This window comes from Megalobrama amblycephala, linkage group LG7, assembly GCF_018812025.1.
Source record: "Megalobrama amblycephala isolate DHTTF-2021 linkage group LG7, ASM1881202v1, whole genome shotgun sequence".
NCBI lineage: Eukaryota > Metazoa > Chordata > Actinopteri > Cypriniformes > Xenocyprididae > Megalobrama > Megalobrama amblycephala.
In genome coordinates this window covers 38,857,578-38,882,803 of record NC_063050.1, presented here as the reverse complement: position 1 = coordinate 38,882,803, position 25,226 = coordinate 38,857,578, and the positions used below count along the sequence as shown (strand labels likewise).

Genomic DNA, 25,226 nt, shown 5'->3' with positions numbered 1-25,226 from the left:
TGCAAGTTAATACACAGAAAAAAATTGTTTGTCGTGGTAATCTTTAATCAAAATCTGAAAAGCTATTTCCGGTCTGGAATGGTGTTCCTTCTCTGATGACGTCAGTTTGACGGCTTTTATTTTTTCAGCCACAAGCCTCACGATGTTATCTTGCAATTCTGAGAGTGTAGGTTCAGCTTTCCCTGTCTTTGCGATCAAATTTAACGTTTAAGGTGAGAAAATCATTTATTATTCCTTAGCTTTGAATATTGCGAACTATTCCGTCCGCCATACCCTGGCCTGCCTGTATACAGTCCCTTCAGACAATAAGTGGATGACATGTTATCTGGGTGCCCCTTATATACTTTTGGGTTGCATGGTTATGATGTCATTGGCTGTCGCTGTCAAATATGATATTGCAGAGATTGGATATGTGTTTCAGACACCTGTTCCCGCATGGGACGTTTCCCCTAGTGATCAGATGCTGCATCTCGTTCCCTGTTCTCAGGGAACTATGGTTACATGCATAACCTAAGACGTCTTAAAGTTAAATCGCCTTAAAGTTGTCCAAATGAAGTCCTTAGCAATGCATATCCACTTACAAAAATACATATTTTTTTGATATATTTACAGAAGGAAATGTACAAAATATCTTCATGGAACATGATCTTTAATATCCTAATAATTTTTGGCATAACAACAAAAAATCGATAATTTTGACCCATACAGTGTATTGTTGGCTGAGGCTACAAATATACCCGTGCGACTTGTGACTGGTTTTGTAGTCCAGGGTCACATATGGCTGTTTGATTATCAACACTCTTTAAAATATCTTTTGTGTTCAACTGAAGAAAGAAACTCATACAGGTTTGGAACATGAGGGTGAGTAAATGATGACAGAGTTTTCATTTTTTGGGTGAACTACCCCTTGAAAGTAGGCCACACTGAAATCAACATTATCCTCATAGGAAACACTCAATTTAATATGAACAAAGTAACAGTGAATCACTGAAAGTGCCAGGAACCGCCTTATACATGACATTAGAAAATACAACTGACATGAATGTGGTTAACAATACTGTAAAAGAACATATTTTTGAGCACTTTTGTGCACCTCAAACTGTACAGTATCTGTTTATATTGTATTTTTAAAAGTATCTTTAACCCTTAAATGCATGACTGTTTCGCCAATCATTCTTACATATTCGGGTCTTTATCGACCCGGATCTATATCTAACACGGCAGGATCTCTACCTGTCGCGATAATATAAAACTCCTCTGATATTAGAGTAACAATTACAGAAGAATAAAATAAATCATATTTTGTTACCTTTTGGAGATTGAAAGGGCTCAGTTTGAGCAGATGTTTTATGCCATCACCATTGTCCTCGTCAGAGCTCATTTCCCAGTAAATTCAGCAAATAATGGGCTAGTTTTATGTTTGAGGTCACGAATAGGAGCCCATTCGCGATCTCAAACGTATTCTCAAAACTATATAATTTTCAACATATTCAAAATCAATATTTCGATCGCTAACAGCTTCACCAGATCTATCCAATAACAGTTACAGTCATATTTGATTGCGTTCAGTGCTTGCTCTGCAGTAAATCGCTGAGCCATTTCATGTTTTTCTTATTATTTCGTTTTCTGTCTGAATGAGTCTTCACTTCAACATTGTGAATCAGACATTGCCACCTTGTGGAATAAAGGCGAATTGCACTTATTCCATCATCTAAGATTCAATTATTGTTTAGCAGAAAAAATATACGTACACTCATACACACCTCGGGTCGTTAGTGACCCTATATCATTTTTACAAAAAATTAATAAAAAAAATGCATTCTTTTATAATTTTATGATTTTTTTTTCTTGTTATATTCTTTATAATGAATTGATTGAGGAATACCAAGAAGGTTGATGTCTAACTTTAAAAATGAACGAGGAGGAGGGTAGTGAATGATGTCCCGGGTCACTAAAGACCCGAGGTATGCATTTAAGGGTTAAATACGAGATAATAAAACATTGGTAACACTCTGCAATAAGCTCTCATTTGTTTCATTTAGTCATTTAGCAAACGCTTTTCTCCAAAGTGACTTACAAATGAGAATAGTAGAATCAATTAAATCAACATGAGTACAAAAGTATGTAAGTGCTGTGTGAAGTCACAGTTTCATCTGTAAAGTGCTCGTAGCAAGGAATTTTTTTTTTAAATACACAAATAGATGGAAAAAGAATAGAAATCGAAAAAAAGAAGATTAAGATAGATAAGTAAGTGCTACTATTACTGGGTCAACTGTTGATGAAAAAGATATGTCTTTAGCATTTTTTGAAAATGGCTAAAGACTCAACTGCTAGGATAGAGCGTGGTAGATCATTCCACCAGCCAGGAACAGACCCGGAGAAGGTCCGTAAGAGTGATTTTGTGCCCCTTTGTGATGGCACCACAAGGCGCCGTTCACTTGCAGAACGCAAGTTTCTGGAGGGCGCATAAGTCTGAAGTAGTGAGTTAAGGCATAGCGGTGCAGAGCAAGCGGTCGTTCTGTAGGCAAACATCAGAGCCTTGAATTGGATGCGAGCAGCTATTGGCAACCAATGCAGACTGATGAAGTGTGTGACATGCGCTCTCTTCGGTTCGTTGAAGACCAGTCTTGCTGCAGAATTCTGGATCAGTTGTAGAGGCTTGACAGTGCATGCTGGAAGGCCAACCAAGAGAGCATTACAATAGTCCAGTCTGGATAGAACAAGAGCTTGGACAAGAATTTGTGTGGAATGGTCCGATAGCAAGGGTCTAATCTTCCTGATGTTGTACAAGGCAAATCTGCTAACACTAGTTAACGTGACAATGGAGATGAGCTAAAGTGCTGAGTGTCATTATGGGTTTCCTGTTTTGCATCTTTCAACTACATGGCTATTGTTTTCATTGGCCACAAGAATTAACTCTACTTTTATATATTTGTATATCAATGCATTTACTGTTAGGTGTTTATTACCCTGGGTCCTGAAATGTTGCACTTACACTTATATAATCACTTGCTTGTGGTTTCCTGTTTTAGCATGTCTAAAGTGTGTTTCAGAATTGGGAGGAGAACCTACTTTACTTCTTTGAAATGCAGCCCTTCTGCAAGACTGAACTGAATTATGAGTGAATTGAAGTGAATATTAAAACAGAACAAAAGTGTTTCAGCACCACAAACAGCTCAGTAATAACCACATCTAAACATAATACTAATACTTTGTTTACTGTGTTTGAGAATAATTACATGGTGGTACAAGGACTTTATGTGGACACACATTGGAAATAGATCATTTGAAAATGAACTAAATTGAAAACAAATATTTTTAACTTGATAAAAATATAAACTTTAACTTAAAAAAAAAACCCTGTAAAATGAAAAGGCTAAAACAACGTAAGCATTCACAAGAAGACAGTCACAAAGACCACTGGAAACATTTGTGGTTTGGACTTTTACCTCAGAAAAACAAACAGAAGGCCAAACTCTCTTTATTGCCATGACGACCTGTAAATATCACTGAATTCACACATGAAAACCACTTCTTACATCCTGTGGCATCAAAAAGCCACTGTTGCATTTTGTGATATAACACCTCCATGCAACGTCTTACAGTATATTCTGTATCAATCTGCTCAAGCAAATTACGTCTCTGCTCTGCCACTGAAGACCAATAACTGTTCAACACTATTCAAGTTTTTAAGCATAAATGGTTTAATTCAGCATTGTTTTCTTCTTGAATATTGAGCATTGCGTAACATGAATACTTACAATTATGTGGGGAAAAAAAATAATTTGAGCACACGTGTGATTTATTTTATTCAGTCTATCACTCATAAAAGCATTTCCTGACTTCTGTGTCCTTATCATGATTTGGTCCTGATGAAATGGTTTGTGGGTAAGTGTTTATGACGTCATTAGGACTAGACCAGTATGGACTATTATTAGCCACTAGATGGAGCCATTGAATTTTCACAGGCAGAATTTCATATTCACAGACACTCTCATAGCCTAATCATATTAGACATTCTGTTTAAACATTTGATAAACTTGTGTTCATTGAACTGACTGAACTTTATTTGACAATTTACACCCACATTTATTTTGAGATAAATATTCATATGATCTACAGATAAAAACAGAGACACAAAACTATATGTGTTTACTTTTATACCAGCTACTTGGAACATCTAAATAATAATACTTTTCTTTACTTTTAACATAATTCTTAACACACATGGAAAATAATTCATGTTAATATTATAAAGAATATAAAATGTAAAACCCTAAAGTAGCATTGGATCAAATAGGGGCTTAAACGCATTCCCAAAAAAATGGAAAAAACTATGCAATGCTTGAACTATGCTTTATTGTGATTAGTGCAAAAAAGTATATACAAAAAAGCATGGCGTAAGCAGTTATACGGGCTCTACTAGCAACAGCTGAGAGTGTTTGAATGAGGAAGTAGAATCACATCTTGGCATAGGGATATGAAGATGTCAGCAGTCTAAGAGACTTCAGTGTGGAGGCAGATCTTTCCAGTTTTACTCGTCTCACACTGATGTTTCTACACAGAATCTGCCTGAAATGATTTAGAGGGAAGAAGACAGAACAATCTAAACTAGTGAAATACCACATCAACCTAGTAAAACTTTGAAATATGATGCTTAATGGCATCAAGTAATAATATAGAATAGTTGAAGAACAATAGCTTTGAGTGTCTCAGCACTCATTTCAGAGCCTAAAAAAAAAAAAGAAAAGTCTGAAAAATGCCAAAATGATGGCAGTCCATCATGTAGATAGAATACAAACACTTTAAATGTAGTTTCAAACGTATGTTCGGGAGGAGCCTAAACATTCAGTCCTGTCAATCATCATTACGAGCGTATATAAGCAGCAGTCCCTGCGTCATCCCAGCAACAATTCTTTCAGCATCCCTCCTCCTCCTCCCCATCTCCTCCTCTATTTCTCTTATTCTCCCTCTACGCAGTACTGTTATAGGAGGGTTCAAATCAGAGCCTCCTTCGAGGTCAGCAAGCCAAGTTTGTTTTACCATTACCCATTCAGACCGAATGGGCAGGCGAACTTGTGAAACATACATTTGCTTTGTATTCTTGTGCTTTTAAACAGACATTGCAGCACTGTCACAAATTCATAACCAGAGGTGTAAAGTACTTGAGTAATTTTACTTGATTACTGTACTTAAGTATTATTTTTGGGGATTTTTACTTTACTTGAGTACATTTAAAAATCAATACTTTTACTTTTACTTGATTACATTTTTTGAGAAAAAAGAGTACTTTTTACTCCTTACAATTTTATTTACAGTCAAAAAGTACTTAATTTTTGGAGATCACTTCATTCTATTTTCCTTTGCTATTACCAAACCAATTGAATTGCGCTGATGACCAGTTTAATTTAAAGGTTATTTATTCAATGAGATTTATTTTCACATTCCATGAAATTGGTCAGACATGTTTATTGGTCCTTTGGAAGTGACGTCATGTTGCATCAATTACCACAATGCACAGCAGCTTGACCTCAAAGAATATACACTAACAAGAAGCGACACTCAACACAATGTTCCATTGCAACACCTGCGCCCAGCAGTGGCCTTGCATTTCCGCCATTTTGGGGTGAAGGCGACTTGGCAGTCCACTAGTTTCTATGGCAATATCAGCTGCTTTGTTTAAAAAAAAAAAAAAAAAAAACTTTTTCACAAAACCTTTTTGCTCTCAGTCAGTTTGGGTTAAAATTCTTTAAAAGATCTAGTATTAGTATTAGACTTATAAACACTGAATTAATACCGACATATGAAATTAAATTATGACATGCATCAGAAAAATTGAGAATGTTGGACAATAAATATATTAATATAACAGCTTGATTTTGCAGTGTTGTCTAATGTCCATTGAAGCAAAAGTTTCCAAAAGTGGGAATAATGCAATAACGGACACAGCAATGCATCATGTATTATAAGATCATGATGTTTGTAGAGTGATCCATTAAAACGTACAATATAGCTTATTTCAATTCAGACCTATATATTATTACTAATACTCCACTAGGTCTGAAATATACTGATCGCTGTAAATATGATGATCTTAAATGTATTAATTATTAATTTATTATTAATAAATGTGTAAAGTTTCATAAAATGGAAATACTCAATAAAGTAGGCTAACTACGTTACCTCAGATGGATGAATGGTTGGATTCCACAACTGGTAAAATAAAGCATATATAAGACAATACAACATTTACTGTGGGAGCCAGACAATTTACCGGTGACTTAATTTAAAAAACTGTTCTATTGCGCTTCTGATTTGGCAGTGAAATTCGCCGATTTTGGCTGCGTAAGATGTGAAGGATTCAATGCTCCAGTTAGTATTTTTTACCCCATAATGGCGGCCACGCTACCGGAGCGCCATCTAATGACTGTTGCCTAAAAAGTATCAGAGTGTCACCTCTTGGGTTCTATACTCTTTGTTGACCTGGAAATTATAACAGTCAGTGGAAGAAAATGGAGGAAGTCAAAAATCAGCCACAGAATCAAGAGCACCCGTGGCCAACAGTTCATCTGAAGATGAAGATTTTTTCGCTTTTTTGAAACCGACAACACATGAAGCCAGCAAAGAGTTGGACGGATATCTGGCCTGTGTTTCAGACACCAGTGTTTCAGGCACTGCAGGATTGATTTTTAGGCCCAAAAGAGCTAGGCTTGACACTCACAATATTGAAAATCAGCTTCTGCTTAAGTTAAATCTGAGGTTTTGCAACTTTGAGTAGCATGTTGCATACTGGCATTAATCATACAATTAATCAAACAGTTCTAAAGGAGGATAAAACTTTGTATGTGGTTCATTCACTTCATGTTTTTAAAGATTAAAAGCTTAAAGGTGCCCTAGAACCCCTTTTCAAAAGATGTAATATAAGTCTAAGGTGTCCCCTGAACGTGTCTGAAGTTTCAGCTCAAAATACCCCATAGATTTTTTTAATTAATTTTTTTAACTGCCTATTTTGAGCCATTATTACATATGCACCAATTAAGCGTACGTCCCCTTTAAATCTCCCGCTCCCCTGCTAAACAAATGAGATTTATATAAGAAGGAGGAAACAATGGAGTTTGAGACTCACTGTATGTAATTTCCATGTACTGAACTCTTGTTATTTAACTATGCCAAGATAAATTCAATTTTTCATTCGATGGCACCTTTAAACAAGAATCTCTAGTTTTCATTCTTGCTGTTACTTTTACTTTTTTAATACTCAAGTACAATTTTAATGTAGTACTTTTTTACTTTTACTCAAGTATGATTCTGGCCAGATACTTTTACTTTTAATTGAGTAAAATTTTCACTCAGTACTTGTACTTTCACTTGAGTAACATTTTTGAGTACTTTTTACACCTCTGTTCATAACAATGACAACAAAAATAAATAAACAGTTTAATATTCCTCCAGTTTTAAAAGATGTTTAAAGAGGAACCTTTAAAGTTAAAATATGTGCTTCTGACAGTGCAAGAGGTTTAAAACTCCTGTATGCTTTATGATTTTGTGAATGAAAAATATAGAGTTGAAGTAAGAATTTTTCAAATACCTTAAACATTTTGAATGCCACCACAACATACATCGTGCTCACATTTATTGCTTGTTGGAAAAAGCAATCAAAAAATTGTTTGTTTATTTGTTTGTTTTGTTTTAAAGATTAAGGGATTTTGTTTTATTGACCAACATGCATACAAGCAACATGAACAACAGTAGAAATACTTACTAAGCCAAGACAGACAGACGAGTTCTTCTGTTTCCATACTGGTACTGTGAGACTATGACGCCATGTACATCATTTACTTTTCTTTCATCTATTGCACGGTAGTATATTCCCTCATCAGAGACACTGACATTCTCTATATGTAGATCATAGGAGTTATTGGAGCTGTTGAACACAAAACTGAAATGTGGAAACTATTTGAGGGAACATCCAGTTGGTGTCCAAATCTATGGTGGACGTTGAATGAATGAGACATTTATATAGTGCATGTACTACTGTACACCCAAAGCACTTTACAATTATATCAGGGTCTCTCCTCAACCACCTCCAGAGTGCAGCATCCACCTGGATGATGAGACAGCAGCCACAGTGCATTTTTACAGTGATTTTTACAGTATGTACAGTATAGTGTCCCCATCACTACTGGGGCATTAGGACCCACACAGACCACTGGATGAGCCCTCCCCTGCTGGCCTCACTAACATATCTTCCAGCAGTTTTCTCCCATACAGCTGCTGCAGGCTCAAACCTGCTTAGCTTCAATGGGCAACCAGTCTTGGGCTACAGGGTAATATGGCTGTGGCAGCGTTATCGGGGGCACTCATTAAATCCCATAATGCACTGCAATAACAAGTACACAACACTCATCCTGCATTCCATTCGGAAGGGCTCATCCCTATATGCCCTAATCCCTTCAAAGGGTTTACCCTCTGGAGTGAAGAGCTTCGAAGGGATGAAGGGTGTAGGGGTCAAAAAACTATTTTTTTGGAACGCACTTCAGCGTCATCTTAATGAGACAATCAAGGAGGCGCCTTCGTCTTTTATCCCCTGGTTTACTCTTTGTATTACTCAGTGGTGGAAAGAGTACTGAAAATTTGTACTTAAGTACTGTTACATTGCTGAAATAATACTCAATTACAAGTAAGAGTAGTGGTGTCAAAAAAGTACTTGAGTAAAAGTACAAATTACTCTTCTCAAAAACTACTCAAAGTACAAAATTACAAATGACTTATATTGAATAAATTATCAAAAAATATTCAATCAAATCATAGATCTAAGTAGAAAATAGCTACTTTAAACAAAGCACTTTCACCTTATTCATGAAGTGCATGAATTAGTGGTCACAATACTGGAACTTCTAACTTCAATACAATACCTTAAAAATGATCAGTATTCAGTATCATTGTAAATACCATGGGGGAAACCACCACATACTGTATACCATAGATATTTTAATATCTAACTTTTTTGTCCATCCATTTTGTCAAGGCAATCATTATTTTCAAGCTTTAAAAAGCACAAGACTCGTAACAGTAATCAATTTAAATGGAGTGGTTTAATTCAAGTCTTCTGAAGAGACCTGTCCACTTTATATGATGAACAGATTTCGAATTACCATTACAATAATCTCACCTTTAATATTGGCTCACGCTGTGTATTTTGTGTCTTTACAATAGGGTAACTCTGTTGCAGTAGCTCACACGCAGCACAAGAAAGCTTGATTTCAAACTGAATTAAATTTACAAAAAAGACAAATAAACAGTCAGTTTATAAAATAAGAAAAAAAAAAAATGACCTAAATTCAGTTGAGGTATTCGAAATATGACAACACTGAATTTATATATGCAGTGTATCTTAAAGGGTTAGTTCACCGAAAAATGAAAATAATGTCATTAATTATTCACCCTCATGTCGTTTCACACCATAAGACCTTCGTTCATATTCATAACACAAATTAAGATATTTTTGATGAAATCCGAGAGCTTTCTGACCCTCCATAGACAGCAACATTATTACCACATTCAAGGTCCAGAAAGGTAGTAAAGACATTGTTAACCCTTTAACACGTACGATCACACCGGTGTGATCAGTCTTGGCTGGCCCCAGGAGCGTAAGATCACACCGGTGTGATTAGAACGTTCAGTGCATTACGTGATCAACTGCCAAATTCAAATGGCGCTAAACCGGAGACGGACGCGCGCAGCGCTTTTCATATATCACATATATGCAGTGTTTTCAACCAAATAATGTTCATTTCAGGTTTCAGACATTTAAATACACATGAGAGTTTGTAAAATACACAATGATGTCTATAGAAGCGGAAATAACAACCCTTTCCATTATAACTTGACAACACGTTTAATTCATATCAGATACACATTGTGAAAGTAACTTAAAAGCTTACTCTATTCTTCCCCAGTTCACCGGCACACTTACTTTCACGTATTTCGGGAGAAGTGGATAAATTCACGGGTTGTAAATCCAACAGATCCGATTCTCTGCGCGGTGCAAACTAACATGGCGGCGCCCATCGCTCATATGGCTCAACTAACGTACGCGATCGTTATAAAGCTGTTTAAACAGCAAAACACATCCACTTGCACATATTTGACAATCGGAATATTAGATATTTCATGCTATAGTTAACAAATTTGTGAATATTTTGAATAAAAAAGGAAAAATTAAATGAAAGCAGATCATCATTCATACAGTGCTGCGGTGTGTCACGTAACAAGCAATGACGCGTCACCATGGAAACCATAAAGTGATACGTTCTAAATAACGGTCGCCTTAAAAAACTCACGCTGGGGGGTCAGCCAGAATATTTGAAACTTATGTGCGAAAGGGTTAAAATAGTCCATGAGACTACAGTGGTTCAACCTTAATGTTATGAAGCGACAAGAATACTTTTTGTGCGCAAAAAATAAAATAAAATAATGACTTTATTCAACAATTTCTTCTCGTCCATGTCAGTCTCTGCATACTGCTGACATAGTAAACACAGTGCAGCACTTCCAGGTTCTACGTCAGAACGTTGGCTCATTATTGCCTGGATTCTGCATCAGCGTCACATGATGTGGTGCTCACATGAACAGCATCAGAGAGTGACAAGAAGAGAGGAAATTGTTGAATAAAATTGTTATTTTTGTTTTTTGCACAGAAATATTATTCTGTGGACAGGACAGGCATTCAGATAAACAGTTAACGTAATGATACATCAGAGCAGACATGAGCCAATAACCTTGTTTTACACTGATGTGTTTTCTGTTTAGCTTTTTTATTTGTGAGGCTTTAAAAAGTTTTTGAATAGTTTGATTAGTTTGCTTTGTTGTAATTCTGTGACTACAGGCTACTGCATAGTGTTGACAACTTGAAACAAACCTCTACAAATGTATCTGTGGCCTAATAAAAAGCTATAGCCTGGTGTGAATATTCTTGTCATGCTTAATTTCTTGATTACTTTGATATTTTCATTGTTTATCACCACAGTAAGACTTACATAGGCTACCCTTTATCAACACCAAACTACAAATATTTTCTGTTTTCTCATATTTTACTGGATATCATGACAAATTATCATTATAGTCCAACAAGTAAATGCACACTTGATGTTATTTGTCACATATTTTTGTTGCAAAGCAACATCAAATTTTTTTTTTTTGTTGAGTTTTTCACTTTCAACTGTTTTTCCAGCAAATTTCTTAACGTGTAAATATTTGTACATACAAAAAGATTCAACAACTGAGACATAAACTGAACAAATTTCACAGGCGTTTGATCAACAGAGTATCTGAAAGTCTGATGTGGCACCAGCTGCTTTACAGAGCATCTAATCCTCATGGACAGCACCAGATTTGCAGCTCTTGCTGTGAGATGTTTCTCCACTCTTCCATCAAGGCATTTCACGTTCTCAAACATGTCTGGTGGGACTTATGGTCACATGTGGTTTGGCACTGGAAGGACAATCAGCTGTCCTTCTGTCTCCCTGTAGCACTGTCTCAGGCATCTTTGTGTGTGTGTGTGTGTGTGATGGAGGGATTCCGACCGCTGTTTTGACTCCTTTACGCATTTTAGAAACATTGCAGTTTATTGCTCTGTTGTCATCTGCAGTCCTCATACCTCCTGCAGCAGGACTAAGGCACATTCACACGGGTGATCAGAGACCCTGGGCATCTTTATTCTGGTGTTTTTCAGAGTCAGTAGAGAGGTCTCTTTAGTGTCCTAAGTTATTGTAACTGACCTTGATTGACCTATAGGTGCATGTGAAATAATTGAACAACATGACAAACATTGTTAAAACCTTTTCTAAATATCTGTAATGCTTATTTGGATTGTACAAAATTATCTTTAAAATATTATCCTGAAAATTGCCTCTTTTTTTTTTTTGCAGATTTTTCATCTTTTCTTTAATTTTTTAACACAAATTCAGTTGTATATAAATATTACATTAATACATTAAATGTTATGACAAGTACAGAAGTAATTACTCTATGAATGTAACTCAAAGTGAAAAGACATTTAAAAATTCAAAACAATGTGTGAAAAGAAGCAATGCTAAATGTGAGGTTCTGAGGTAAATATTAAAACAGGGCCTTGGCACTCGGGAACAGCCTTCATGGATGTCCGGATCACACACTGCCAGAGCTATCCAAGACTTCAGCTCTCACATTCAATCTGAAACAGACAGTGACTTTACAAGATGATGAGTGTAATGTGGAAACTGTCAGACACAGACGAGGACACAGATGAGGTTAGTGCAACAGTGTTTATTAACAGAGGTTTCAGACACAGGTGATAACACAGGTAGAGAATCTTGAAACGTAGAACTGACAACTGGTGTAATATAGATAACTTTCCTTGGCAGACGAAGATGATGGCACAGGTGATGACGAAGGACTCAGGATTGGAGACGAAGATGATGAAGACAACAGGTAGGTACAATGTTCAGGTAAGACGAGGTCAAGTGACGTGTAGGAATCGGTGCAAGACCAGACAATGAGTGAATGGGACTGGCGTGCTTATATGTGGCTCTGGTGATGATGCACAGGTGTTCAGTATTCCGGTAATTTGTGAACGAGTGGGCGTGGCGTAAGTGTTCGTGTCAGAAGGTGCAGATTGTGTAGCCGTGACAGAAACATCACAAAAGCAAAACAAAACCATATGACATTGGTGATAATAACAAGTATAACATCATCTTGTAAAGTAGCTGTCTATTTTTTCTGTGCATTTGTGCTGTATTACCTCACAGAATAAATTATATGATTACAGTATTTCACAATTGCTAAAACACATTTCTTGAAACCATCACTAATTTTTTCAAAACATTAAACACAAATCCAATCTTCAAACTAATTTCACAAAACCTCTGACTCTTATGGCAAAATCAAACAAAGCTTTCAGATCATACACACATTAAGCAATATATAAACACTACAGATCATTCATTAGACACTACATTAAAAAAATGGAAAACACAACATCCAGAACATGAGGTTACAGAAAAAAAAAGTATATTGTAACACAGTAAACACATTTTGCCATTACATAAAATGTATAGAAATCACAAGTAATGTGAATGTAAAGTATGTATGTACTGCAAGTACAGTATTATATTCAATATTATATAGTATTGAATGTCTGTGTATACAGTACTTACATACTGTAAAAATACAGCAATCTAAATGCAAATGACTAAAAGGTCAAAGAAAACTCTAAATGAAAAGCATGATACAGTACACACACACACACACACACACACAAAAAAGTTCAGAGTCAGTGAGAGATTCATTCTGTTTCAGCATCACGTCTTCATGTTGGGTCCGACCTAAATCAAGTCAAGTCACCTTTATTTCAATTGCAATTTATACTACACAGATACTAGTCTAGTCTAGTCTAGTATAGTATAGTATAGTCAAAGCAGCTTTACAGTGATAACAGGTACATGATGATCAGTAATGCAAAGAGGTTTCATTTTGGCTGTACAGCTCTAAAAGAAAATAGTGTCATTGTTCAGCTGAAGTCAGTTCAGTGTTGATTCACTTACATTGTAAAGACCATCAATTATTATGTATATGACTGTAATTATTTTCCTCTATAAAGCAGTTCTGCAGAAAACAGTGATGTCATCATCTAGGCTAGCTTAGTTCAGTTCTCATCCTATAATGTCAGTGCTGTCAGATCAATAATATTGTTGAATATTATTGAATATTGTTGAGGACATTTTCCACATCACAGGCAATGTTGTCTCTTGCCAGGCAAAGGGAAAAACCTGTGCGGGACAGTGTGTTTAACTTTTGCCACATGTATTTACCATTTTGCAACACAGTGCGGAATGTGTTTTAGTGAGTAAGAATGTGTTTAGAGTTTTGCAAAAAGAGTGGATGAGATTTGCAAACAGTGTCTTAACTACCTGAACTTGTTTAAGGTTTTGCCTACAAAGTGACTGATTTGACAAATGGGTTTAGGCCACTGAGCATTGGGTTCAGAGAATGGGGTTTAGTGTTTTAGCAATTGTGAAATACTGTATTATCAGATTTCTTTTTTTTAATTATTTGACTGCTTTTGAAATTGTTTTAAATCAGGTAAATCAGGTTGTTTGAGTATGTGTTATGTTTGACACATTTCAGGGTTTTGTGCTGCAATATCCTGCCTTGTCAAACTTTAAATAAAACGAAACTAAACTATAATTTTTTTTTATCATAATTATAATATTTTAAACAAAAATAACATTTTTTAAGTAGCTGCTGGCATGAAGACTGTCATCAAAACAAAGCTCCAAAGATTTATATTCCAAAGGAACATTTTATTACCTTTTCGAAATAATCCATTAAACCGATGCGATTTGAGGAGCGTGTACTAATATTTTCAGTTCCATTCGCTTGCGCGTTGCCTCAAGGACACGCCCACAATAGGAGGATATCATGAATATTCACGTAAGCGCCACCCAGTGGAACAGAATATTTCAGGAACCGAATATATTGTAACACCTGTTAAAGGTTTGAATATTTAAATTGTTGGTGTACTCTAACGGAATGTGATTTTACAAGTAGCGAAGTAGATTAGGCTACTTAGCTTAATTTGTACTTAAGTACAAGTAAAATTACAGATTTAAAAATGTACTCAAAAAAGTACAAAAACCCGAAAAAGCTACTTAATTACAGTAACGTGAGTAGTTGTAATTCGTTACTTCCACCTCTGGTAACATTAACAATATCAGCTACTGCCGGTCTTTTACTTTAAATATAATGTATATTGTGTCTATGTATTTAAAACATTTGAATGGACTGATAAAGGAAGCTGTAAAGTATTTTTAAGTACAATGTAATTTTGACCATAATAATTTATCAAATTTAACTTGTATAAATATTGCAGTAGCATAGAAAAATACTAGGCCTATATATACATATAGGTAAAATCGAACTCCTAACCTCCTGTACCTATTCTGTGACGTCAAACAACTTCCCTGTGCAAAGGATCATGGGGGCCCAAAGTGTCCATCAGTTTTACCCTTCGAAATCCTTCATTCCGAAGGGCCCTTTGAAGTGGCCAGTTTTGAGCACTTCTGTTTGGAACAACACTTCAGTATGGTGGCCGTGATTATTTTCACTGCAGAGTGCCCTTCGGAGGGCAACCAATCTTGGGCTACAGGGTGAAATGGCTGTGGCAACATTATCAAGTGCAGTCATTCAATCCCATAATGCACTGCAATAACAAGTGCACAACTAATGTACACTCAATGGCTAGAGAATACCCATAATGCACTGTGAGGGACATGCCAAATGAATTCCCGCATCTCTCCAGAAGATGGCGCCCACAGCTGAATCATCCATCCAGCCATTTTCCAAACTGTGTGTATAGCTGACACACCAAACCAACACTCAACAGCCGACGGCCAAGTAGCACGTCCATTCTGCACCTGTATAAGTTGAAATGTTTACATTCACTCCTTCAAGTAAACTATATTAGTGGACTAATGTAGGGATTAGTGAATGAGGGTATAGGGGGCAATTTCGAACACAGCCCTAGTTTCCTAGTGTATGCCTGTTTGTTACCATGGTAACCTATTGTGTCCACCTGCCCCTTATTAATTCACTCATTTATGTATTTATACTTTTGTTTAGTTACTTGTTATTGTCTGTTATGGTGCTCTACATTTGTGTTCTTCTTCAGCTCTTTGCGTCATATTACTGAGAAGTATAGTTTTGTAAATAAAGTTCTGCCCTGATCTCGCAGTACAATTGTCACAACTGTCTGCTGGAACATCAGAACTCTATTGCATGTCTGCAAAATGTAGTTACTCACACAAAACATTTAATTCATGCTTCAAAACCTAGTTAATGTGTCAGTAAATTGGCCAGCACTTGAAAAAAACTGTATTTGACTGCACCTGAAAGCCACTAGATGGAGACATTGACTTTTGCTTTCCTTTTATAATTATTTCTTATTCAACTGACTGTTTTTAATTTAATAAAAACGAAAGGGTGTCTTTGTTTAATTCTGCACAGTAATCTAAACTGGATTATTCTATTAAATCTGTTATGAAACATGAAATTATAAATAAATATATGAAATAATAAAGTTTTTTTCAACTGTTTACATACAAAATCCTGTCACACAGTTACTAAAACCTGAAACTCAAACACCAGAACACACACCAAATCTGCAAAACCTACACTACACTAATTCTCAGCCTTGACTCCGTTTTCAATTTCATAAAGCACTTTGGCTAAACAAAGCACACAATTCTCTATGTGACACAAAAATCTAACAGGAAGTATCTTGATTTCCTTTTTCAAACACAACCATAGTTTTTGTCCAACTACACATGGTTAATGAATTTCTCTTCTTTCGTACTGTGTAATACTGTATTCAAAACCACAAATGCTTACAGTAAAATAATAGTTTGGTTTCAATCTTGCTTTCATGTTTACCGTGAATTTTTCAACATCTCTCTGCCAATTACTTTCCATCTTGTACAGAAACATACGAGTACATGAAAGAAGAGCTTTAAGTTTTGAAAAACTGTGTATATGATATATCAAAAAAATAGAATATTATGGCAAAGGTGTATGCAACGTCAGACAAATGTTTGCTTTTGAGATGTTTGCGATATTTTGAATGCAGTGCTTCATTTTACAAGAGATGTGAGGCATTTTGCCTTTTGTGTGTGCAATTATTGGATTTGTGTGTAAAGTTTTGAAAAAAAAGAGGCAAAATTTTGAAAATGTGTTTAAGCAGTTGAAAAAAACCTCTAAATTGTAAAATAAACTGTCACGACAACTCTTCACTCATATTTATTTTATTTTTTTTATTTTATTGTTGCAATGCAACAAAACTTATTTGGTGAAAATAATATTGTTTATTTTTGTTTTATACTTTATTACATGTGTGCATTAGCTTTATGCACATGGAATAGATCACATTTTAGTTCAACTGAAAATTTGTGGTTCTGTCATTTTGTGCATTTCTGTTGATAGAGTCCAGTGGAAACATTTGTGGTTGGTACTTACAGCTGCCCACAAGAAGAGAGAAAAATAAAAAAGAAAGAATGAGCTGTAGACAAATGTACACAGGAAACCCATTCTAACATCCTGTTGATAGTGTGAGAATGTAAAGTTTAAAAGATTTTTCTCATCCCTTCTACGACAAAGAAAGTAATTATGATTTTGGACCGAGAAGGAAAACAGATCTGCATTTAAGTTGTTGTCACTCACTTTAATGTTTTACTGATCAGTCTAAATTTAGCTTTTATACCACAGAAGGACATATTTACAAAAAAAAAAAAAAAAAAAAAAAAAAAAAACTGACTAATAAACAGTTATTAATTGTAATTTGCTATTATTGTTTTTTTTCTTAATATGTTTGATCCAATAAACAATTAATGTTGTTTTTAAAAAAATCAATGTTATTTCATTACAAAAATACAATTTGCAACCAGAAAATGTGCAAATAAAATGTAATAGCAATACCTTTTTTTATATTTATGTATCATAATTGTATTTGTAAGTGTACAATTATATAAAAATGTGCTGCTAGTTAGTTAGGTGTGTGCATGTGTAAATGTGGTTAAAGCAGGCTTGAGAAAAAGCGAGTTCAGAAATCATAACTGATGTTGCTGAGTACAAAAAGAGCACTAGAAAGCAGGAAGTTTTCAGTACGTTGTTTAAACTGAGCAGTAGAATCACATCTTGGCATAGGGATATGAAGATGTCAGCAGTCTATAAGAGACTTCAGTGTGGAGGCAGATCTTTCCAGTTTTTCTCGTCTCACACTGATGTTTCTCTGTAGGATCCCCCTGAAATAAATAGGAGATGCACATGAAACAAATTAAACTATTGTCTTTGACATGGCAAAGCTTAAAAAACAAGTAACATACTTGTTTATGTTAACATATAACATAAACATATAACAAATAAACAATAACATATACAGTAGATACAATTTCCTTAAAACAAGTAACAATATAGATACCTTAATAACATTTGCGGTGAGTATCTCTGCAGTCTGCTCAGAATCTAAAGATCAAGTGAAAATATGACAGTACAGTGAGAAAATAATGCAAGTCTGAACATAGTAACTTTAAGCATGTATGTGCTCTTAAATACATAAAAAAATTTAAATACATAAAAATGCAGTACCATAAACATAAATGCTACTGTATAATTGTAATACAGTTTAGTCATTTTTTACTATATAAACAACATTAAATATGTGAAACAGTTCAGAATCAGCTTCTCAAAAAAGCTCACATTAAGGCAGCTACACAATAAAAATTTTCGGTAACACTTTATTTTACGATGTAATTGTAACATGTCACATGTAATTACTATAGTAATACCAGTAAGTTATGCATAATTACACACAACTAACTCTAAACCAAACCCTAATTCTAACCCTAAGGGCGTATTCATTCACATCCGTCATTGCCTAAAAGAGTTAGTGAAACGGCCAAATTAAACTGAAGTGCAGCAACAGCTTTCTTTTCAAGTGAAATTAGCTCTCACCAACTACTTAAATATTTTCTCATTTCAGTAATGCGTATGAATGAATTTCACTAAGGTTGATCAATATTTTCACTAGTGTTTGTAAGAGGCTTTTCAATAATTATGGCCTATACGGCCCCTCATATTTTAGGTCCCTGAGTCGGGAGGCTGTTCTAGTATTTTGGTGATGGTGTTTGGAGCACGAAGCATGGATTGTCAGTTGTTGTGAACATTCACCTCACTGTGTGTGTGTGTGGTATAAGAATAATCACATAAAATACACTCCGAAACAAGAAGAATAAGTCCATCTACTGGCACCTTCTCCATTTTTTTTTCTTTCTTGTTGTTATGGAAACGACAGGTCTCGCTACTCGCTTGTCATTGGTCAGCTGTCAAAAAGGCACTTGACATTTTTTTTTCTTTTTCTTTTTTTTCCATAAAAGTTTAACTTTTTTCAACTTGAAAAGACACTCTGAGCTGCAAAAAAAGCCAAGCCAGAAAGCTTGAAGTAGTTTTAAAAGCTTGACGTTTGAAGGTTTTCAGTTTGGAGTAGTTTTAAAAGTTTGGCGGTTTTAAAGGTCCAGTCACAGTGTAATATTTAGGAGGATCTGTTGACAGAAATGCAATATACATAACTAACCGTTATGAACCGTTATGTTTTTATTACCTTAGTATGAGCCATTTCTATCTACATACCAGTGGTGGATAAAGTATCCTATACTTGAAAGCCATACTTGAGTAAAAGTATAGATATCTTACCAGAAAATGACTTTGGTAGAAGTTAAAGTCACTGTGCAGAATATTACTTGAGTAAAAGTTTTAAAGTATGTGAAATCTTTTGTACTTAAGTATGAAAAGTATTTTTTTAATATATTAAATGTACTTATATTGAAAGGAAAAGTAAAAGTACATGTAAATGTAAAATACAAAAGGAGCAAAAAAAAAAAAAAAAAAATTGTATACACAGTTTGAGCAGCAAGATTGTGTTCCATTTTAATGCTTACATTTAGTTTTCCTTGAATTAAAAAAAATGGCAAAATGTTTATTGTAAGTTTAAAATATAAAAAGTACTAATATTTTAATTATACATTGATCATTCATGTTAATTCATAGTGCATTATAATGTAAGAGACAACTTTAAACTGTTAAGATGTAAATGTTGAAAATATTTATTTAACTTCTTTTATTAACCTTATTTAATGTTACAAATAGACTTTTATTGTAAAGTGTTACCATTTCATATAAATCCAAACAGTCATGCTTAGAAACTGCCATCTTTACACACAAAGGCACAACATAGATCTATTAGCCTATATGTGTACTATCACACATTATTTGCCTTTATTTTAGAAAACTTGATTAATGATTATCAAGTCAAAATGTGTAAAAAGAACTGAATTCGAATACATTTCTGATTTGTTATGTTTCAGTCACTGTATGATGAGGATGCAATTTAAATATGCAACTTCGCTGGATAACGAATGTGTAACAGCGAACAAATGGATATAAACTAATGCAAATGAATGATAATGCTTTAAACAGATGGTGTTTTTGTCACATTGTTTTAACCACTTGAGGTACTAATGTTATAGCATCCTCTCAGCCTCAACGGCAAACATACTGCTGTTCTCCACTAATACAGCATCTAGTCAACAAACTAATTACTTTATAATGATATGAAAACATGTACTGTAGTGTACACTGTATAACATACCGTTTTTGAAGTGTCCCGTTCTGTGCAGTGCGCAGCCTCATGTCACGTGTCAAAACAAACTCTACAAGGCATCAGTGATAGCTTATTTTGCCTCTAGAGGCTGCTCTCGTACTGTATAATAGAGTACCTCAGGGATAACGCGTTTTTGTAGGCCAACCCGGAAGTTAGTGGCGCACGGGTTCCCTCGAATCGCAAGCCTATACATTTTTCCCATAGACTTTTGAAAAATCGCAAAAAAATAAGCTGTGTTTAACAAAGAGTTATGACACTTACACTTTTTGTCTATCAAGATAATCTTTACAAGTTAACACAACATTTTATACATTTTGAAGCCTAAATAAAGTCCTCAGATATAAAAGGCTAACAGTAGGCTATAAACGGACTACAGCACAACATGGTCGTGGATCAACGTCACCACCACCAAGCTTCCTCAAACTTTATTTAAAAAAACAACTTTATTTAAAAACATGCGTGCTGATTATGATCTGTGCTGTGTATAAATACTTATCCACTTTTTTCATGAGAAATGCTGTCCAAATGTCCTGTTTGTCATGATGACATCTAAAGTCCCTTTCAGCAACTTAGCAAATAAGTTAAAATAATGTTAAAATAGAGACAAGGCATTTAAAATCCTTTTTGGAGGTAGATTAGTGCCATTTGGTGATAGTAAAAAGAAAAACTTATGCAATGCGATGTTGTTACCACTAGATTCCTATAGCGCGCTATATAAAGTGGCTTATAAATTCTCTTGTGGTTTATGGACACAAACACTTATTTTTTATTAAGTATTGGATTTGGATTTATACTTAGACATTCTCAAAGACTACTTTTTGTCAAGGTTTAGATTATTAGTATTATTTTTTTTTTTTTATAAATGTTGATTTGAAGTGTCGGTTTTTGCATCAATTTGACTACAGTCAAACCTGAACACAGAGGAGGACATTTTGTCACACATAACATTAAAAATGTAATAAAAAATATAACAAAAATGAACAGGTGTGTTTTATACAGCTTAATAAATCTGGGTTTGATTTGATTTCAACCTCTTATTTGAGTTTTGACTCAATTTTACCATATTGTTATAGCCACACTGGTTCATTTGTGTGTGTATAATGGTGTGTTGTGAGCGTGTTTGTCTGTGAATGTGTGTAAGTGAGTGTGTGTTAGAGTGGGTGTTTCTGTTTTGTACTCTCTGTGTTTTAGGGGGGGTTGGGTGTGTCTATTTTGCACTCTTGGCATTTTAGAGTGTCACCCCTTCAGTGCTGTGCACTTTTTTTCTGCACAGTGTCTGATTTGTAGTTTGTACCAACAACAGATTCTCTGAGTTTTCGTATGTTTTCGCATTTCCCATTCATTTCCTATGTCGTCATTTTTGACAGAAAAAAGGTAAGTGTGACTATTTTTTATGACCCTTTAACATGTCCGAATCATGTCCTTGATTTTTTTGTGTTCATAATGCTAATGCCACAAAAGTCACCAAGTGTCATCTCATTCCAATGAAGCTACGATTTTTAATATTTCAAAATATAAAATTTTTTGTTAAAAAATGACCAAAGAGGGCCAGAGAGGGTCATGCTGTTTGCTATGGTGTTCTGTGTGATAGGGTATTGTTATGTGGTTGCTAGGGTGTTCTAGACAATTGCTAGAGTGCTGCTATGTGGTTGCTAGCGTGTTCTGTGTGGTTGCTGGGTAGTTGCTAGGGTGTTCTGGATAGTTGCTAGGGTGTTGCTTTGCTCTTGCTAAGGTACTCAGGTAATTGGGTGTTGCTATGTGGTTGCTGGGTAGTTGCTAGAGTACTCAGGTAATTGCTAGGGTATTGCTATGTGGTTGCTAGGGTATTCTGGGTGTTGCTATGGTGTTTCTATGCGGTTGCTAGAGTAATCTGGCTGTTGCTAGGATGTTGCTATGTGGTTGCTGAGGTGTTGCTATGCGGTTTCTGAAGTATTTAGGATGGTTGCTTGGGTGTTGTTATGTGGTAGCTAGGGTACTCAGGGTGGTTACTAGTGTTTTGCTATGTGGTTGCTAAGGTATTCTAGGTGGTTGCTAGGATGTTGCTAAGCTACTCAGGGTGGTTGCTAGTGTGTAGATAGATGGATTTAAAACAAATGTTTGCACACATTTATACATTGTTTGCAGCTTTGATTGCTGAACAAAGACATTGGGTTTTATATTGAGAAAATCATAAAAGTGTCAAGGATATGAACAGTGAATGAGATACCTGCAGTTTTTCTCTGACAGAGGCAGTACACACAGATGGAGGACAGGAGTGAGGAGAGGAGAACACACACCGGACACACACTGAACAGCAGCATCCAGCAGAGAACACAGTCTGATACATGAGGAGTGGAGGTGATGTTCAGTCCAGAACATGAAGTTGCTTCCTCTATTTAAAATAAACAAAATTATTATTATTATTATTATTATTATTATTATTATTATTATTACAGTCATGAGGTGTGGAAGGTTCAGAACAAGAAGTCCATTGCTCAATATAAAATAAATATAAATATATCAATGAATGTTTGTACAAATATTATGTTCATCTTGCTTCTTCAGTGAGAAAGTGCTCCAGAATTACACAAGCAATAATACAATAATAACTAGCAGAAATGTTTTCTTACCTGCAAAAGAGAGACGAGTTGTTTGGTTTCCATAATAGTATACTTCATATCGGTTGGTCCTGCCTTGTTTATCTTCATATACTTTATTCTCTACTTCTGCACAGTAATACAGTCCCAGATCAGAGACACTGATGTTAGTAATATGTAGATCATAAGAATTACTGGAGCGGTTGTAGTCAGAGCTGAGATGCTGAAGTGTCCCCAGGTACAAACTTACTATATTTATTATTAGAGAGGGTTGATTTTCATGAGAGCAGTTTCTTATCCATAAAAAGCGGAAACCAAAAGTTAAAGAGCAATCACAGTAGAGAGTGACGTTGTCTCCTGGTCTGACTTTCATCTCCACTTCTGCTCCAGAGATTCTGTTCTGACTGAACAACAAAACACCTGTAAAAGAGCAAAATAATTATAAAGCACTTAAATTTGAAATATGTATTACCATACAAAAATATTCACAGTAATATTAACATTTAGGTTCGAAAAACTGAAAACTTTCTCAAACCCATTTTTTTCTTACACATGAGCACGACGAGAGCAAGTCTTGACCTCTCCATCTCTGTGAGTGACTGTGAATAACTGACACTGGTGAGGGTCTTACAGACGGCAGCTCTCACCTGATTGGTTCACGTCAATGGAAAATCTTTTCTAAAATGTTTCACGTCACAGAGGGGTTGGTCAATAAATTATCATGTGTATGTATAAAGAGTAGTATAAACCAATCATTGGTTACCCTATAGACTTTTTTTACTCTTATTTGCTCTGATTGGTTTACAAAAATGAAAATCATCATCAAACAGATATGAAGAGGGGGTAAAACTTTTGTTTGTCTGATAGATATGTTTAGTATCAAATCATTTTGATGTATACATGCAGATAATCATCTTCATTTGAGAAATTGTGTGCTTTACATTTCAATTAAGTTTTTTATATTTATTTTTTATTTTTTATTTTTTTTTATATCAAAGTTCATCTGTAAAACTCATGATGTTCTCTGTTGTAGTGGGTACAAACCAGCAATGTGTAAACATGTCAAAACAGGAAACCACAACTCTTATATTCAGACTACTTAAAGCTTACACCTTCACATTTGCTGCAGTAACATGTCGTCAAACTCTCACTTCACATCTCTTACTTGATCACTGGTCAACAAGCACAAATGTTTCCATTAGTCTGTGTGGTTTTGTGAGTTGGTTAGAGTTCACACATTTGCACGAAGGAAGTTTGCTCAGCTTGTCTATACTGTGGTTATACTGACACTGACAGCTGTCCATTGAGCTGAAATTAGCTGCATTATATTCTAAAACAGAAACAGTAACACATGTGAAAATCAATACTTCATATGATAAATCAACTACACAATACACAAAAGTAAGGTGGGAGTCGGGACTTGATTTTGTCCATCAGGAATTGATTGGATGGTTGTGCTATTGCTGTGATGTCATGTGAGTGACAGGTTGTCCCGCCCTCACACCAGTAAACACCATCAGAGAAGAGAAGAGATGTCGCTGCAAGAGGGAGGGGAAATTATTTTGATTCAAGTGTGTGTGTGTGTGTGTGTGTGTATCACAAATAAAGTAAATTTACTCTATGATCAGCTTCCTAATAAGTATATTACTTTTTAGGAAACAAAGCTTTGTCCAGAGGTGCACAGATATTTGCACATTATTGAAAATGATATAAATAGCTGAACATGTTTTGAATAAATGTGATGTAAGTTGTTAAATATGAAATAAATATTGTTAAAGGATCTAATGCACATGTGGCTTTTTCTAATACTTACTCAAACAGTAAGTAGAATTAGTATAACCACATATTTTTTCATCATTCAGAATGAACATGTCTGTTGTTCAGTACGTTCAGCAGTGGGAGCTGTCCAATGTGCTGAATTTCTACTAGTCCTGCATTGGTCACTAGATGGAGTGAAAATGCTACTTAAGTTAAAACGCTGTATGTATAAGATCACTGTCCTCTACACTTCTTCTCTTTCAGGCTTTTGAGTGTTTTTCCCTATATCTTTATCCAAGACTGAATCAGAGATTCCCATATCAGTCAAACTTTTCTGTGTTTGAGATGAATGTGAATGGTATATTTAGAACAGCTGTTAGGCATCAAACGTAGACATGGTTATTTCAGAAATTACAACAAGACTGCTATTATTTTTAGGATTGCGTGTGTGTTTCTTGTGTCAAACTGAAGATAATATTAATTTCCAGTGAAAAGTCCATAGTGGCCCACAACAAATGCCACATAGAACTCATTTGTGTACATATTTTTTAAAACGCGCTGCTACATTTTTAGTACAGTAGGAGTTGCCTGTGGCCCATTTTGCATGTTATACATTGTGACCCTTTGGAGGCATCCCACCTTCC

The 25,226-nt window shown here is 35.2% G+C and overlaps 1 protein-coding gene across 2 annotated transcripts; it reads right to left on the bottom strand.

Moving 5' to 3' along the window:
* Positions 1–17,417: 17,417 nt before the first annotated feature.
* LOC125271458 lies at positions 17,418–24,238 on the bottom strand. Of its 2 annotated transcripts, XR_007185626.1 has the most exons (6): positions 23,375–24,238; positions 23,075–23,244; positions 22,858–22,953; positions 22,455–22,619; positions 18,011–18,054; positions 17,418–17,834 (listed from the first exon to the last, which is right to left on the bottom strand). XR_007185626.1 is itself a non-coding variant. In XM_048195516.1 (5 exons), the coding sequence occupies exons 1-5, from the start codon at positions 23,409–23,411 to the stop codon at positions 17,721–17,723; spliced, it is 747 nt and encodes a 248-aa protein (XP_048051473.1). In that variant the 5' UTR covers positions 23,412–24,238; the 3' UTR covers positions 17,418–17,720. The 2 variants fall into 2 exon arrangements, 1 of the variants encoding a protein (XP_048051473.1); XM_048195516.1 differs by having other exon boundaries at positions 22,858–23,244.
* Between the last annotated feature and the right edge of the window lie 988 nt (positions 24,239–25,226).

What these genes read in the sequence shown, in the direction of transcription:
- LOC125271458 (XM_048195516.1), bottom strand. Translation starts at nt 23,411, where the DNA reads ATGGAGAGGTCAAGACTTGCTCTCGTCGTGCTCATGT. An exon ending in AACTCGTCTCTCTTTTGCAG is followed by an intron (nt 22,620 to 22,857) that starts GTAAGAAAACAT and finishes TATTTTAAATAG; the next exon opens with AGGAAGCAACTTCATGTTCT. An exon ending in CTGTCAGAGAAAAACTGCAG is followed by an intron (nt 18,055 to 22,454) that starts GTATCTCATTCA and finishes CTTGATCTTTAG; the next exon opens with ATTCTGAGCAGACTGCAGAG.